The 18,365-nt window shown below is 35.3% G+C and overlaps 1 protein-coding gene across 5 annotated transcripts in view; it reads left to right on the top strand.

Moving 5' to 3' along the window:
- The first annotated feature begins 4,387 nt into the window (after positions 1 to 4,387).
- The window catches only part of qki2 (QKI, KH domain containing, RNA binding 2), a 31,228-nt gene continuing 17,250 nt past the window's right edge, over positions 4,388 to 18,365 (top strand). For 2 of the 5 annotated variants that reach the window (XM_052570957.1, XM_052570959.1), the window contains exons 1-2: positions 4,416 to 5,140; positions 14,373 to 14,515. In XM_052570957.1, coding sequence (XP_052426917.1) covers positions 4,999 to 5,140; positions 14,373 to 14,515 — 285 coding nt within the window. In that variant the 5' untranslated portion in view covers positions 4,416 to 4,998. Of the gene's footprint in view, positions 5,141 to 14,372; positions 14,516 to 18,365 lie in introns of all 5 variants that reach the window. The other 3 variants (XM_052570960.1, XM_052570958.1, XR_008156236.1) reach the window with 3 other exon arrangements.

Here is an 18,365-nt window from a genome sequence, read left to right as displayed (position 1 = left end):
GGATAAAGAGATAAAAATTCAGTGTTATTTATGTGAGCAGCAGCTCGCAGAATTCTTGTTGCATACAGTTTAAATTTACACTTACAGTTTTGCCTGTCACTTTCTTGCCAATGTTACTTAATTACAATTACTTTGGAGCTTATACTTTTCTTTAATGCACATTTAAAAATAATTATATATACAATTTATATAAATACACTACTATTCAAAAATAGTACGGAGTACAGAGTTTGCTCCTGAAAATTCAGCTTTGCCATCACAGGAATAAATAACATCTTAAAATATATAATGTTATTTTCAATTATAATAATATTTCACAATATAACTGTTTTTAATATTTTGGACAAAAAATAAAGCATAAGACTAAGATATAAATCAAAAATGCAATCGACCCCAAACTTTTGAAAGATATAGTGTGTATATACAGTTCATAATTAACTAAATATGGTTGAAAAAATATCTAGAACATAATAAATACAACACAATGAATTCACAGTGCATAACAAATATCTTTATAGCTTGAGCCATGTCTTAGTGTACCATATTCTTTTGTTTTACATGGATAATTCTGTCATGGGATGCATAATGGAATGTCAGAGGACACATTCATGATGCCTAAGCATGAACTAAACTTTGACCTTTTAACTGACCCAGGCTTCATGCTGAATGTAAAGCTTGTTTGGCTTGTTGACAGAACCCCATGCATGCACAAGGCCAAAAGCAGATACAGTTGTCTGTTTAACTCCTTCTTGGCTTTGGTATGTATGCTATGACATGGGAGAGACACTTAGTAGCCTCTAGATATTCATCATAACAAATATCGTAAACAAAGCATGTTCATTCTCATCCTCCACTCAGTGGATTGCAGAGTAGTGACAGACTACAAACCAACCTTTGTTACTACACAAAGACCCATTGGTAAAACATGCATCATTCACCATGTCATACACAATGTACATTCCCAGATATACAGCATTCTTAAAGTGGTTACACACAAACTAGATGCATATGTACAATGGCATAATTGTTATATGAGCATACATTCATACCCAAACACACATGCAAACTTGCAAATATATAGAGCTCTTCACAAACACACAGTGAACAAACATTGTTTAACATAATCACACAAGTGGGACACACACTCTCATCGCCATGTCACAAGTAACTGCCAGCCTGTTTACACATGAAAGAAAAACAGGTGCAGAGGATCCTTGTGTCTGTTTAACAACAATGCCATTTGTCTTATGACCAAAATAAAGCTTTCAAATGGTTTTCTTGTCAGATTGCAGTGCTCTTAAAGGAACAGTTCACCAAAAATTAAAATATGCTAAAAATGTTCTTAGATGTAGATTGTTTCTTCAATAGAACAGATTTGGACAACTTTAGCATTAAATCACATTTGTTGAACAATGGATCCTCTGCAGTGAATGGGTGCTGTCAGAATGAAAGTCCATATAGTTGATTAAAATATCACAATTACCCACAAATAATCTATGTGACTTCACTCCATAAATTAATGTCTTGTAAGTGAAAAGCTGCAACAACAAAACAAATTCATCATTACGACATTTTCAGCTAAAATAAATACCCTTTATCCATAATCTTGTTTTCTCAAGGGAAAAATCCATTTAATCTGAATCAGGAGAGAAATATGCATAGATCGACCACCATTTATAAGCAAAAAAACAATCCAAAGCAGTTCTTAACAAATTCTGTATGTTGGTGGATTTTCATATGAGAGGAGATGAACTGTTTTAAATATTTTTTTTTCTTTTTTTTCTTTTTTTTTTAACCAGAGGAAGCATTATTATATGTTATGGTATTTGGACCCAAAGGTTTAAAGTTAAAACGCCTCAAATTATGAATTTCTTTATTACATGCACATTTTACACTTCAAAATATGTCAACTGATAGACTGGAGTTGAGTTGTGGAATATTGTGATTTTCGTATCAGCTGTCTGATCAGACTCTTGTTCTGACGGCACCCATTCACTCACTGGTGAGCAGTAAATGTAACTCTGTTTATCAAACCTGTTCTGATAAAGAAAAAGACTCTTCTACATCTGGGATGACCTGATGGTCCGTAAATTTTCAGCAAATTTCCCCTATTTTACTTTAGCTCCAGAAGCCATTTCACTCAGTGATACATGCATCATAAAAGTGAATAAATGATTGTCAACTTCTGTTTCTTGATAAATTTAAAGGTAAAGTTTGCAGTTATATTATTCAACTCAATGGATGCTGTCTCTTTGTACAACCAATGGCAGATAAGAATGAAAAAATTAATTGTTTTGTACTACTGTATAGTGATGAAATTCCACATTTCAGTTACATTTAGTGATTGCGGCCAATGATTTCTTAGAAGAAAACAGGCCCTCTGTTCAAAAAGGATATGGTCTAAAAGAAAGCACGTGTAGTGTGCACATCAGAATAATACATCTGTCTTGTTTTTTCAACTTTCCACAAAGAAAATGAAATGCTTATTCTTTGTTTTGCTCAAAGCCTATAATAATCCATCTTAATGAGTTGTCAATCAAATGACTATTGTGTGCTTTTCCTCTGAGATTTTCACATATTCTTTTGTCAATACATCTCAATGGCTTTGTCTATAGCAAACTGTTTTCACTCTCGCTATCAGAAGAAGGTGCAGTAATGAAATGGTCTGTTCTCTCACTAGTCTGTTAATTACTTCTCTATTTATTTAACGGTTGTGCTGTGGTGATGGGAGGCCCTGGGGATTGTCTGACTCCCATGCTAAATAGCCTCCATTCCAATCCCTTGATGCCCAGACTAATACCATCCTCACTTTCATCTCCACGGCCTGACAAATTAGCACCAATCAGATTCCCTATAGTGAAAAATAAGGGGAGAAAGGGCCACACAGCATCCTGGAGGAATCGCCTGGCCACTGAAATATCAGTGATATATCATGTAGAAGTTGTTCCTGGAGTTTTGTAAAAATAAAAGTAAATGTTTTAGCACCAACCCGTGTTATCCATAAAAAAATCTAGTCCATTATTAAAATAGTTTTCTTTGAACATGAAAAAACATCCTCTCTGTGCCAAAAAATAAATAAATAAATAAATAAACATTTTTTATAATGCCATTTTCCGGCTTGTTTTAAATTAATTACTTTATTTGTTATAAATAACAATTTAATATACATGTATATTATTGTAAGCATAATCACTAAATTTTGTTGGATTTTATGATTAAAACAAGACAGAAAATACTATTATATAAATGCATTTTGATAATGCTTAATGCATTTTGATAAAGCTTAATGCTTAAAATAATAAAAATTGTAATATATATATATATATATATATATATATATATATATATATATATATATATATATATATATATATATATATATATAAATATAATATTTATTATATATTTTGTAAATATTTTGTCTCAAGTAAATTCATCTTTACTGATTTTTTTTTTTTTTATATTTACTGAAAACAATGTGCTGATCAAGAAAATATGTTTTGCATTGTGTGCAAGGTTTAGATTGCTAACCGACGCTGACCCTGCAAGCTCACTCAGAGTACAATTCCAAAGGCAGTAGGAACATTTGGAGACAGAACCCAGTATGAATGCAGAGAACTTCAACAAGTCTTTTTCTCCTGTTTTTGGATCAGTTTTCCCCTTGCACTTACCTTGGTTGCTTAAAACATGGCACAAATCTGATCCTAGGTCAGCATTTTATCAACAAACCGCTCCCTACAGGAGGGCCTCTCTCTGGCCTTTAGCTGTTGTGAGAGCAATAGCTAGAGTCTGTGTCTATCTGCATAAGAATGCTGCCCACTTCACAGAGGAAGGAGGAGGGCTGCAAGAATTTCTGAAAACTTTTCCTGTTCCTCCAAGCCCTTTCATTCCCCTCCCTCCTGTTTCTCAAAACCAATGCATTTGCACCACTTTCAGAAATAAAACCTGCTTAAAAGCTGGATTTGAACATGTAAAATGCACACTTATAACACAGTGAAATACAGACACTGGTCTAGTCAAAGTTGATTATAAAACCAAGATATCCACCATGCTTCCTCTAAAATATTCTTATCTGTAAGACGGTCCATGTTTAAATATTTAGTAATGCATTGGAATGCAAACAAATACCCACTTTCATTTTTTCTTCATATCATTGCTTCAGAATTATTGGGTGTGCACATTTGTTTTACAATAGCTGAAAGTCAGAAAATGTAAATATAGTAAGGTTTAGGGTTAGACAGTGGCTATAGTTGTCACACAAGTTTCAGATTTCAGTAGGCAGAACTATAACGTTTTGAATCGAATGTTTGCATATTATCGTTTATTTAGAATCTGTACAAATCACATTGACTTTGAAACAACACGTCTATGGGAGTATATGTGTACAAGTTTGTGTGTGAGAGGGAGAGAGGGAGAAAGGCTCCGTGCGATGGCAATGTTGAGCAGTGTAGGGTTGATCATGATCATGTGACAGACAGCTTTGGGAGAGAACTGCTCTGAACACAGAAACATCAGGCGCAACTAAAGGAGTTAACACTGCGCGAGAGACAGAGCCTACAAGTGAACACTGCCCTGCTTTAAAACCGTTATTCAAGTGCTCTGAACGACGTCGACGGTCTGTGGAAAGTTCTGGGGAGAAACGTTTGGTGGCGATAAAACGTTTTCTGTAGAAGAGGACAGACGCACAAATCTCAGCGGGCATGCGGCAGTTTTTGGAGTTATTTGACGGCAAACACTCTACAAACAAATAAGCACTTTCGCGTAGATTCCTTTCGTTAACTGAGTCATTAAGTTAGTTGTTGTTTTTGTAAAAACTGATGATTGGGGGTGATGCAAAGTTTCAACATTGCGTTTGAAAAGTAGCTACATCGGGGCAGGACTTTGGAATAAAACAGGGAAAACATAGCAAACCCCTCCGTTTGCTTTTCTTTTTCTTTACTTTTTTAGGGGGTTGTCGTGTTTTTCCGAATTTTAACGCCTTTTTGAAGGGTATTAAACATGGTTGGGGAAATGGAAACGAAGGAGAAGCCTAAGCCGACTCCTGATTATCTGATGCAGCTCATGAACGACAAGAAAATGATGAGCAGCCTGCCAAACTTCTGTGGTATCTTCAACCATCTCGAGCGACTGTTAGATGAAGGTGAGAGTTCTACACACTTGATTTGGGTTCGTAAGAACTGTGGGTGCCTTTAGATTTATCCTAGATATGTTGATGTTTTTATTATTATTATTATAAAAAAAAATTGTTTCTTGGAGTTTGTAAATAATATATTTAGATTTTTTTTTTCATCCCAGTGAAAATTAAATCGATTACAAAATTGCTACATTATTATGCCGGTTGGTGGCGACAAGTGGGAGTCATTTAGTGAGTGAGTGAGCGAGTCTTTGAATCTTTCACTCACTGATTCGTTGTTAACATCGAGTCTTTGAGGACTGAAGCAAATCTTATGATCCTTTTTTAAAATGTGCGTTTAATAATCTAGACTACAGACTTTTGTGTTTAAACGTCATATGTGTTTACTATAGAAGACAATAAAAAAAATTTAAGCTGGAAATGACATTATTATATCATATAGACAAAAAGTCATTTCTACATATTCATAATTTATTCGTGCTCTTCCTCTGTTTCTTGTGACTGAGACCCCCTCACTCATTCAATGAAGAGGTTGCGTTATTTCAGTTAGTCCAACCAATGAAATACTTTTTTACAACTGTGCTCAAATTCTGTTGGCATGTGGTTTACTCAATATATAGGCTAATAAGCCAGGAAAGCTGTCAAAATAAATATACGTGTCAGTAAATGGGAATGATTTGTTCACGATGAAAGAACATGTTTGCTTAGGCCTATTGATGCACTGTTAACACATTTAAATGCTGCAGAACGCATGTAACCAGCAGTTTTCCTCTGAGAACGCAGAGGAAGCTGAGGACCTGATAACAGAATCACTTCTCTCTTTCTCCTTCACATTCTAATCATACAGCCCCATAGCTGTGGCTTTTTTCATTCGCAATTTATTGCTGATAACCCCATGTAATAATATAAAGGCTATCACTGCAATACTTTTATGGAGAGAAGGGTGGTCTGTTAGATTTATATATCCACAGTATTTTACAATCCATTTTTAGAGTGAATTCAATCTGTCTGGTTGTTTAGTACACTGAATCTAGATTCATCATAACTCACTAATAGCTTGTGGCATATTGAAATGTGTGTCATAAATAACCTCCCTAAGCCTGGGTTTTTCAGCTCCTATGTTTAGAGCTAATTTAGCCTTGCTTGTTCTCTTTATTCAAGCATATTGAAAACTAGATGGAGCTCCTAAAATGTTGATTAGCTGAAAAACAGGTACAATTTCTTTGATCTAGATTTCCTCTCATTATTACGGGGGTTCCAAATCACCCACTGCCTTTTGTATAGCTTTATTGTATCATATATTTTCCTCGTATGAGGATCCCAGTTCTGTCAGGTTATTGTAAAGAGGTTACTATATAATAAGCTTGGTATTTTGCTTGAGCACTTGTAGGGTACTTTTTCTTTTCACACCCAGTGTGTTTTATGATGCCAGAGAACTCATTTGTGTCTGCAGTTTCAAATGTTCTTTTGGATTTTTTCTTTTTACTTACAGGTCAGCATGCTTACAGTTCCAGTTGTTTATATAGTTTTAATTGTGTGTATTGTATATGTAGTGTTTTAAATGAATACAAGCCATTACGCATAATATTTGATATATATGGTGCTGTATTATTGTTTCCAGGTTTTGTAAATCTCCAGCATGTGTTTTCCAAGTACTGCTCTTTTCTTCACACTTCTTTTGTGTTCCCTCTAAGGAACAAATATTCTGCTGGTATGCTGCTTATTGAATTATTTGAGTAATTAAGCCATCTTGGAAGAAAAATATCTGGGAGAGGATCCAGAAGCAATGTTGAACCTCTCTTTGAAAACACTGGCTTTTCCTTATTTGAGTTAGATATAAAACGGGACTACAGAGCCCCAGGGGGACCTAGCAGTGAAGTTGTTGCAAAATGTGCTTTTCTGTTCTTTTTACTGAAACTGTTCTGTTGCCTTTTATTATTGCCTAGGATAAATAATATTGGGATTGTTAGCCGCATTTCACAAATGTTATTGTTGGAGGCACTTTCAATAATAGGGTGCAAAATAAGGCCGAAAAAGTGGTCCACCAAAGCAGGTGATTAACCTTCAGCATATCATCAACCGCAGAAGGTCAAATATTGTATGTTTTTTTTCCCTTATCATCATATCATAAGGTTTTTTATAAATTTTTTCCTGTAATTTTTCTAAATGAAGTTTAAACCCCTTGATTGAAATTAAATAGACAACATTTATAAAATAAACTTGAATGCTTACAATAAATTTAAGGAAATTGTTTCTTTGGTTCTATTTTTTATCAATAAACATTAAACAAATATTGAAACTAAATATGTATAAAATTAACTTTGTGGTTCCTATAATTGAAAATATTTTAATGTATTTTCTATCAGTAAATGTCAAATAAACAATTAAATTAAATGCGTTAAATAAATTACAGGGTTCACTTAAACTAAATTTTTATTGTGTTTTTGCATACCACTTGGCTTAAAGTTTTTATCTTATGGAATTTGCCTTAAACATTGTTATTTTTAGGGGTTATCTTTCTTTATGCTTGTATTGAAGTCTGCCACTTAAATCAGTAATTCTGTAGTTTTCTAAATGCCTCCACAGTGTCATGTATTTCCTAAAGGGGTGAAAGTTGCTCCAAGCAATTGTGTTAGGAAAGTTAGAATTCTCAGTGGTGTCTTGACCTTTGATTGTCCTCACAATCACATTGTGGTCTACTTGGTTAAAGAGTAAAGCATGGTTCTGGTAACCCCTTCCTAACATAGACTGCCACATGAGCAATGAAGGGACACCACTCTGACCTATATGCATCATATGACCGTGACAAGGGCACATACAATGATCACACGGTTCTTCATGAATCTGTCACCACTTCATGACTGTTAGAGTTGCTCAATGTTCCACATAAGTGTTTGTGTGTGTGTGTGTGAGAGAGCGAGTATCGGGTATGAATGTGTGCTCTAGGAAACAGTTAATCACTTTACACATTTAATTGTGTCCATTTCTCTGTTATTTAACATAATGATTTATATACATGTTGTCCTGAAAGTCTGAGTGAGTGTAGTTAAATGACCCTTTCATCTCAGAATACATGTGACATCAATGCTCTTTGATTTTCAATGCATTAAGCTATTACCTCCTTAGTAAGATCCCGTGACGCAGACAGAGCGAGATACAGAATGGGCACGGGTCGAGGACACCACTAGCTAGACAGTTTCCCTCCAATTTCTGCAAAGTTGAGTCAGGACAGATGTTGCAAAACTAATATGCACTAAAATAATTCTTCTGAAACACTTCTCCATAGGGAACAGGTCAATTAAATGGGCTGAGGTCACTGTTTAACCGCAAGAAAAGCTACATCGGGGCGTCATACTATTTATTATTATATTTAGCATCAGAAACCTTTTTATGGAATCAGAAAATGTTTTATTAAATTCATATTTTATATCTATGCTTCCATTTAAAGTGAGAGTAAAGACAAAAAAATCTGTCAAATAAATGCCTTTTTTTACTTTCTATTCAACAAAGTATCCTAGAAATTTATCATAAGAATGGTTTTCAACATTGATAATAAATGTTCTTGAGCAGCACATCAGCTTATTAGAATGATTTCTGAAGGATCATGTGACATGTAATGCTTAATAATCAGATTTTACATCACAGGAGTACTTTTTTATTTAATTTTTAAATAATATTAAAATATTAAGCAGTCATTTTATATTGTAAGATATCACAATATTGCTGATTTGTATGTATTTACATTCTGATCAAATTATTGCAGGTGGGCATAAGAGACTTTTCAAAAACATAAACAAAAACATACATCATCCATTGAAATTTTGTCATTACAGAATTGTACACATTTAGGTCTAAGCCATGACATCAGTAAAAATTATTTTAAAAAATAAAAAAATAAAAAATCAGTAAAAAATGATATTTAGTGAGAAATAATGTAGGACAGGACATAATTTCATCCATCCGTGTATTGGTTTCTATATAGACAGTTGGTTTAAAATTAACAATCTTTTGTGGTATCCACCGAAAAGGGAAGTGTCATTTTAGAGGCAAAAGTTTTTACACTTTGATTACAAAAAACCTTTTTTTTTTTTGGTGGAATAACCGTAATAATTGGCCTCAACTGATTTCATTCCCAGAGTAAAGCTAAATAAATACTGGTCCACAAAGGGATACAACACATCTGGCTTTGAATCTCAAACAATAAGAGTTTGTTTTAATAATGTTTAGATAACTCACTTTTTTCACAGTGGTCTTTCTGAATAAAACTGCTTTGTACGCAGTGGCAGACAGATGTGCCTGGAGCTATGAAGTATAGCAGTTATGATGTTATTTTCAGGTCACATCTCGTGCCTCCGTGTCAGTCCTCATGTCTTCTGTGTTTGTGTAGGTGCTTTTCAGTTGTCCCTGTGTGTCTAATTTTTCTTTGTCTCCCTTTAGCGGTTTCTTTGATAAGATAAATGTTGATTATCGAGCGTGTCAGTGATCTCATCAGTCTCCTGCTCTTCCCAGACAGCTTTGCTTGCAGCTGTAAATACTCAATCTTTATCTCACCCTTAACTGCCAGTTTGCCCGCAGTAGTCTTCTTGACACCAACAGACAATCTCTTTCAGCCTAAATGCAATCAGCAATCATCCAATCACCAGTACGTTAGTGCTGACCATCACAAACACATCATGATGTTGTATAGCTCCAATCAGAGTGATAAGCACATGCTGCATTCTAATTTTCTGATTGCCAGGAGAATCAGGACGACCTTAAAGGACAAATCTGTCATTTGCTCAACCGATGTTGTTCCAAATCCTGCTTTTCTAGTCATTTTGATAAACAGATTAATTTTTTTGTATTTATTATCTAATAAACCTGCCATCCGCTGTAGCTTTTATGTGAAATATAATGCCTTTTGGATATCGATGACATTATTGGCTTTTGCGGCGCATCACATATCCAAACATTATTGACATCAAACTTGGCACCATGTTTGTTTTATAGTTATGACAGAAGGCAAATTATTTAAATTTGAGTCGGTTTGTCATGTTATCATATTGTTTAAAATAACTGGAATATAGTAAATTAATCATATAGACTACTTTTATTCTATCATTTTTGATGTTTTTGAGATATATGCTATGGCTCAGTCATTTGGGGTCAGTTTTACTCAGCAAGGATGCATTAAATTAATGAAAAGTGACAGGAAAGATCAAATGATTATTATATTTTTGTTTTGTTTAATAAATGCAGCTTTGCTTAGTAGAAGTTAATGAATTTAATTAAGTATTGTATATGAGAAGAGCTCTCATAAACTCTTATGTATTCCAGACTAAATAACAGCTTATGGGCTTGAAACATTAGGATTATTAAATAATTACATTTTTATGCTTAAAAATGGGGATGTCTTAAGTTATTGGTTAAAAAAAAAACTGTTGCAGTTTAAATGGATTTGCTTTCAGCACAGGTATTTGGTCTGAAGAAGGCATTCAGTTTGAAGATATAATGTCAGAGCAAAGGGAAATCTTGTTGTACACATTTATTTTTACACTGTCACTAACAGCCTGACAATTGCAGTAACTGTGGTGTGTTGAAACGAAGGAGAAGTCGGACAGTTTCCTGGCAGTAGACGTCTATCCAGATGGTTCACTGTTTGCCGTCTACTCTTTCATCCCTCTTGCAACCTTTTCTATATTTTATTTATTTATTTTTTTACCGTTCTTTATCACGTTTCCTCTGTTCTTCTCAGCGTCTCTCATCTCTCCCACACTGCCACAGATGGCCAACTTCACTGTCTCTGTATGACAGATCTGTTCTGTTCCAAAGTCTTAATACTCTCCGTTGCATGACGTACACTTTACTGTGAAATGGTACGTAAAATATGAATAATTAGTTTTTATAGACTCATCAGTGGCAACTTATAACTGCAGGAAAGAAAACTATACATTTATATGATGATGAAGTCAATCTAGGCATGAGTAAATATATATTATGGATATATGTATTAATATACTAATTAACATATGCATTAATATAATAATTAAAATTTAATTTATTTGATTTCTGTGAAGATTTACTCCAATCTTCTGGGTCATGTGATCCTTCAGAAATCATTCTAATATGCTGCTTTGGTGCTCCAGGAACATTTATTGTTCTTATCAATGTTGAAAATTGCTGTTTATTTATTTATTTTGTCGAAACTGGTCACATTCTTTCATTTAGAAATGGGAATTACTTGGTTGATGACAATCTTTCATAAATGTTTTGTGTATAGTTTTTATAATAATTTCCTATTCTGTCTTTTATATGAATTTGTGTGTCTGTGTGTATGTGCACTCATCTTTTCAAGCCTTATGTAATGGCACATACTGTGAAGCAGTGTTTGGTTGAGTAACCGCTTTGTCTTTATGCAGTGTCCAGCAAGGTCTGGAGACCGCCAGCTCTCGCAGGCAACAACACTTTTGTTCGCTAAACGACCAAGGAATGTGTCTGACATCTCACATTAAATCACGCTTGTTTTTCTGCCAGCACATATCTCTGATTTCCAGTTCTTTCTTTTAAACTGTTTCAAAAAGTCTAAAAACTGCATCCAAATTTGCCCGTTTGAAGTTGATATAGGCACAAACTTCCCATGGCTGACACAAAAACTGTGAAAAATACTAAAGGTGTCGGAAGAAGTAATTTAAGCCGGACGCATGCCAGTGTGTCATTAGTAAATAAGTCTGTAAAGTCTGTAGCACTGTGTTTAAAATGCAGGAGCGCAGCTAGCATTATGGAGGTGATATTTATGTCTCAGTGATGTAGCCATTGCTCGCTTGCTGTCATACCAGACCAACTATCATACTGTAGTATTGGTTAGCTCGATTCAGTTGACAGTAAACAAACACAAACTGTAATCTGATGTCTTGTGCTTGCTCGCTCTCTCTCAATTTCTCTCTCTGTCTCTCTCTCTCTCTCTCTCTCTCTGTCACACACACATGTAAATGATGGTCTACAGCAGCAGTTGGAAGGACTATCTCACTGTATATCTATGTAGTGGTTTTCCAGTATTGACCAGTCTGTTTGTTTTTAGTGCACTTGAAGGCTGTGCTAATGACAGCTAAACTGGGGGTGGAAAATTATATGTCTTATGTCATCTCAGCTGTTCTTCAGGGGATGGTTTAAACAGACTGTAGTGTTTTGTTTATTTAAAAAAATTCTGTTTATTTATGTATATGTTCTGTAAGCAGATCCAAAATATTAGGTGTTTTCAAATTGAATTTTACTAAATGGACTCAAGGAAAATTTATTTTAATGTCAGTATTCATTTTAATTTGCAATATGCAAAAATATTTTTATTAATGTAAAAATTGATGAAAATAGCATTCAGAGACTTCTTTGAACATTTGTGTGTAATGCTATAAACAGTTGAATCTTTCTATATTTATTCTCCATTTATATAAAGTCATTTTTTGCGTCTGAATTTATGCTTCTGGATGATTCACCACAAATTGAAAATTCTGTCATTACTTATTCACCCTCATGAGAACAAGTGTGATTTGTTCTTGTTCATCAAGCAGCCATGGCGTTTAATATGTTTGGTAATGTATATTAAAAAAGATCAACAGAAGTCTTATGAGGGGGAGTAAATCTTGGCACAATTTCTATTTTTGGAAGAGCTATCCTTATAGCTTTAACAGATGAATAAAAACCATGAAATTTGTGATAATCACAATATTGCTTGTTTAATATTGGCAGCAGAATAATTGTGAATATTGTATATATCGCCCAGCCCTTGTTACTCATGGGATAAGTCATGCTTAGTCCAAAGTTTTGAGACTGTTGGAATGTTAAGCCATAGAGTCACACAAAACCCAGTATAAACTTCTGACTCGCTGTTTAATCTCCTTTCAACACATAATGTAAAGTGACCAATTATATTTCTCATGTGTAAGTGCCAGAATGTGTAAATGAATCGGCTTTGAGCAGTTTGAACTGATGTTTGGATTTGTGCTTCTTTGTGGGACCTCGTATTGCTGATTTCACTCCGAGGGTTTATTTTATCAGCTCTGTTCTGAATGATAGCATATTGGCAGACGAAACCGGTCCTGGTGTAACCAGTTGGGATTTATTTAAAACATCGTAAATCAGAAAATGCTGTTGGAATCGAACACATGGTAAGAGCATGTATTGCATGTATTTGAGTGTAAATGTTCTTACATTACATGCTTGCATTCACTAATGTAAGACATATGAGAGACATTGAAAACAATTCTGTTCGATCTTCAGGACTGAGTGGTGTTGTCAGTGGAATTCAGAGGACCAGAGCCTGTTGAGTACTGTTGAGTTATTGCTTATGAGATCTTGTTGAGGTTCTCGGCTTTGCTCTGGGAGGATCCTATGGGAGCCCAGCAGGCTACGACTGACTCCGCTCAGGGTTATATTTAGGTCATTTTAATCTGCAGGCCTGGGCCGTGCTTTGATGTTGTCATTTTGAACCATATTGTACATCAGTGTAAATCCATTCTAATATAGTGCTGCTTCTTCCCAATATCCTCCAAAGAGCTTTTGTTAAATAATAATTATTGCTTCAGTCTTTTAAGCTGGTCTCTTTGGAATTCCTCTGTTTGGACCGACGAGCATTCAAAAGGCTGGTGTCTGATTCACTCTTTGTGAATGCACATCATGGTGCGCTAGTTCCTCCATGGCTGGCTGGGCTCTCATGCCTTTTAGGAGTTGTTTTTGAATTAAGTAGCTGCATGAACTCTTCAAAACTTCTGCAAGTCATTTATAACAGCAAGTACGTCTATTCTTTGTTTTTAAAGATAAAGGGAATGACTTTTATGGATCAAGCTATGTGGAAAACTGCATTGTTTGTGTAGATAATACCGTTTTTCAAAGAAAGTGAAACATTTGTCAGGATCTTGGTTGAAGTTTCCTCTCTCAGATGTTAAACCTTAAATGGATAGTTCGCCCAAACATACAAATTCTGTCATTTACTCAACCTCATGCCTTTCCAAGCCCGCAAGCATATTTTGTACCCAAAAAACTTTGGTACACATTAACTTCTATTTTGCATTGAATTACATTTTTCAAAATATTTTCTTCTATCATCCACAAATGAAATTAACATATAAAGGTTTGGAATGGCATAAGAGTGAGTAAATGATGGCATCATTTTAATTTTTAAATATGGCTTTATATATAATCTCTATCCAGGTTTTAATTCAGAGTTCCTTTATATAATTGAGTTTTTAACATGTCTGTTTGACAGAAATTGGACGGGTACGGAAGGACATGTACAATGACACTCTGAACGGAAGCACAGATAAAAGGACTTCCGAGCTCCCGGATGCTGTGGGGCCCATTGCACAACTCCAAGAGAAACTCTACGTGCCTGTCAAAGAATATCCAGATGTAAGTATTACTTCAGCACCTTTCCAAAATAGTTTAATCTTTTGTTGTCACTTACTAAGACTACTGTATAGATTTAATTTGTGTTCCCAAATGTGTCTCAAACGCTTCCCATGTTTTTCTTCAACTCATAGACTGTTGAGCAGGAGTTCACAGTTGAATCTCCATCAGTGCAGGCATGTTTCTGTGGGTAAAGCAGGTGATTTATTGATAAGAAGAACGAGTTTAGTCATGTATGCACACAACATTGAGGTAAAGAAAGCTGTTTTACAGCAGATTAGTATCTTAAAATAATCATTGCATTCATGGTGTTACTGGAATAATAATGTACAGTCAGAAACTAAGGTTGGGCGATGTCTACAAATTTGGCATCGGACGATGTCTACAGTGAAACATCACGATGGATGATGACATCAGGGCATGTGCCCAAAGTGTGAATCCTTAGAAGGGAAAACAACTAATGATTCCTAACACCGTGTCTCCACCGGATGCGAGTGGCATGCCAAAATACTATAAAACCACTGATCTATAATAGAGATTCATTATAATATGTCAACAGAACTCATCCACTCATTGGATGTGGCGTGACACAACAAATCTCTGACAGTAAACTGCTTCCGCGTTCTATTTATGACTTGCTGACAGAAATTTCAAATGATTTTCAACTGGCGCTTTGTTGCGTCCAGTGTAGAAGTCTTTAGCTGATACAGTGCGGCACCACACGACAACAATCGTAATCACAATGCCGTCTGTCGGCCCAACCCTATCAAGCCCCTTTCACACTGATGTTAAATTCTGTGAAATTCTGTGAAATTGATTCCGGCATTGAACATTGCCGGGTTCAATCCCGGGACGAGCGCTGTGTGAACAAAAACCAGATCTAATGCCGTGTCGTAGTGATGATGCACGTTATCGTGCGACTCTTTTACTGGCTGTTTTGAAGGAAGATCAACGTTCGTGACAGAAAAAATATGTGCTAACTGTAATGAAGCAGAGATCGGTTAGTTCCTCACTTTCCGCGCTGACGCCAAGATCGTTCGCCAGCTTCAGTGAAAGTATAACGTGCCTTACGTTTTCGGCTCGTACATTACACGTCACGCCCTGATGTCATGTGTTGTTACGGGATCTTTACGGGTTGTGTGTAAACGGGTAATCACTGGCAGTGTGAAAGTGCAAAATCTAGCGACCCGGAAACAATTGCCGGAAAACTTTACCCATGTATTTGCCGGAAACGCAGTTTGAAAGGGGGTTCAGAAACTGCAGTTTTACCTGCTGTATGACTTATGACTAATATTTGGTTGTTTTACACTTTGATAGTCTTACCTTAGATGTAGACTCAGGGGAGCGTGATAATCCTGCAGCAGACTGATCCAATTAACTCGTCTCTGCCAGGACAGCAATGATCAAAAGACAATAATTAGCATGGTAAATATTGCTTAATGCTTAATACTGAGTCTATGCATTGTTTGACTCTCAGCCAGATTGTGCATCTTATTTGAATGCATCATGACTGTTGAATCCTGTATACAAGGGCAGCTTTCATACGATTCTCAAAAAACGTAATTAATGCAGAAACAGTCATCAGGCCTGAGAGTGGATTACGAGAGGAGCCCAACCTGAAATGTTTGTATGTCATCTGAGCAAAGTGTTGGGATGTACGTTTTCAGTGTCCTGTTTATTTTGACGGTCTTTAGCATTGAGGCTGTGTTTAAGGAGACAGTTAGTAGATGGAAGAGTGTTTCTGGCTGACAACTCTCACGTTTCTCCTGTCTTAAAGAGCTGATAAGAGTGATAGTAGGGTCAGGGTTAATCGAGTTTGAATGAGAGGTGCGTAACAGGCTTCTCTATTATCTCTCGTTTAGTTATAATTAGCCTCTGTGCATTGTCTTCTATATCAGGACGAATCCCAACCTACAGCACTTGCACAAATGTGTGAAATTAACTTGTTTTAAAAGTATGTAGAAGAAATCGGAAGCTCTAGAATGCAATACATCTCATTCTGATGCTGTTCTTGCATCAAGTAAACGCATTTTGAAGGCAGAAAAGCTTTTGAATAGATTAACCTGATAGATGACAACACACAGGAACTTCTGAACTGGTATCTGCTGTCTAGTGTATTAAAATGTTATACATTTTGACAACCTGCTCAGAATTTCCCATTGTTGAGTGACTTATTGAGGTCACAAACTTCATAAAGCAACAAAGTCATTTGTAACTGCGCACTGCCAGCACCAGTAGGTCTTTTTTCACGAGCAATATTCTCAACAATAAGGATTTTTCTGCCCTATTCAGATCTTTAATTGCCCTGCCAATATTTTCACTGGCTACTCTTCCAAAAAATGGTAGATTTGATTAGTTTTCTACATGACTAATAATACCAAACTACAAAAATGCGTTTACTATGAAATAGTGGCATATATTTCAATGTAATACAGATTTCTCAATTTCTACCATTTTTATTGATGATTTCAAGACTATCAGTAACTTACTGACTATCAGTAACAGTCAGTAATACCTACTGACTGTTATTTTGACATTACTTTGTCAAACAGCTAGAGTTACCATGAATCAATTACTTTCAAATTCAATTGTCCAGATCCAGTGTGCAGATGTCAGAATACCTAATGTTTACATTTAAAAAGTAATGTAAGATTGGAAGATACCGATAGTGTAAAAAATTATAATGCAAGATACTGTTAGATTGCCTCCACCTTGTGTTTCCTCGTTACACTTTGTGATGGTCATTTTGATAGATCAGTTGAGGGCACAACAAATCCTTATCTTATTTGCAGCCATCAATCATCAGGCTTGTTTTAAGAGTGAGTTTGCTCCCCTGTAATAGAAGCAGATTTCCGATAATCCTGCAGGTACCTGTCAGGGTTACCACCATCCCACCATCCGTGCCAAGTGTGGGGGAGAGACATGCAGGTCACTGGCCTTTATGTCCTCTATCGCCTTTTGGAGAAAATGATGTAGAGCATTATCCCTGCTTTCAAAGTCTATGTGAAAACAAATGTGGACTTTGACGAAGCGATGAGAGGGGTGGACTATGATGATTAGTTTTCCATTCTGCATGCTCTCACTGTCTCTATGTAAAGACTGTTCAGAGTGATTCTGAGGCCGCCGCCTCAGTCTGTCATCCTCTTCCCACTCTTTTCACTCTAGCTGTCGACTGGTAATGAGGTTTTTCCGGTACTTCATTGTTGTTCATCGAGAGCCACACACTTTAGATGAAGTTCTTAAACTTGTTACAAAGCAAAAGAAAAAGGACAGCGTTTACATAATTTGTTTAAAAAAAAAAAAGAATAGTCCACCCAAAGAGAAGAATAGAAATTCTCTCCTCATTTTCTCAACCATACGTCGTCTCAGATGTACACAAATTTTCAAAAAAATCTTAATTTGTGTTTATATGTTATATACATCTTGGGTGAATTATCCTTTATGGAAAGTTTTTATTTAAGAAAATGCTGCATTTATTTAGCAAGGATGCATTGAATTGTTCAAAGTTACAAAATATTTCGATTACAAATTAATTGTTCTTAATTTAAACATTCTATTCATCAAAGACAAAATAAAAAAATAAAAAAATTAAGCAGCATAACTGTTTTCAACATTGTTAATAATAAGACTAGAAGGCTTTGCCACCACAGGAATAAAGTGCATTTAAAAATTGTGAAAAATTAAAACATTTAAATTGTGATAATATTTCATTATCACTCTGTGATCATATTACAATTTTTATTGGGTTTTTGATCAAACAAAAGGCAACCCTGGTGAGCATAATAGACTTAAATACTAAAAAACTGTAGTGTTTTTTTTTCTGAGGTCAACTTATAAAATTAGTGACTAAAAA

This window comes from Carassius gibelio, chromosome B12, assembly GCF_023724105.1.
Source record: "Carassius gibelio isolate Cgi1373 ecotype wild population from Czech Republic chromosome B12, carGib1.2-hapl.c, whole genome shotgun sequence".
In the NCBI taxonomy this organism is placed as follows: domain Eukaryota; kingdom Metazoa; phylum Chordata; class Actinopteri; order Cypriniformes; family Cyprinidae; genus Carassius; species Carassius gibelio.
The sequence above is the reverse complement of the archived record's forward strand: the minus strand, read 5'-3'. Positions and strand labels throughout refer to the sequence as shown.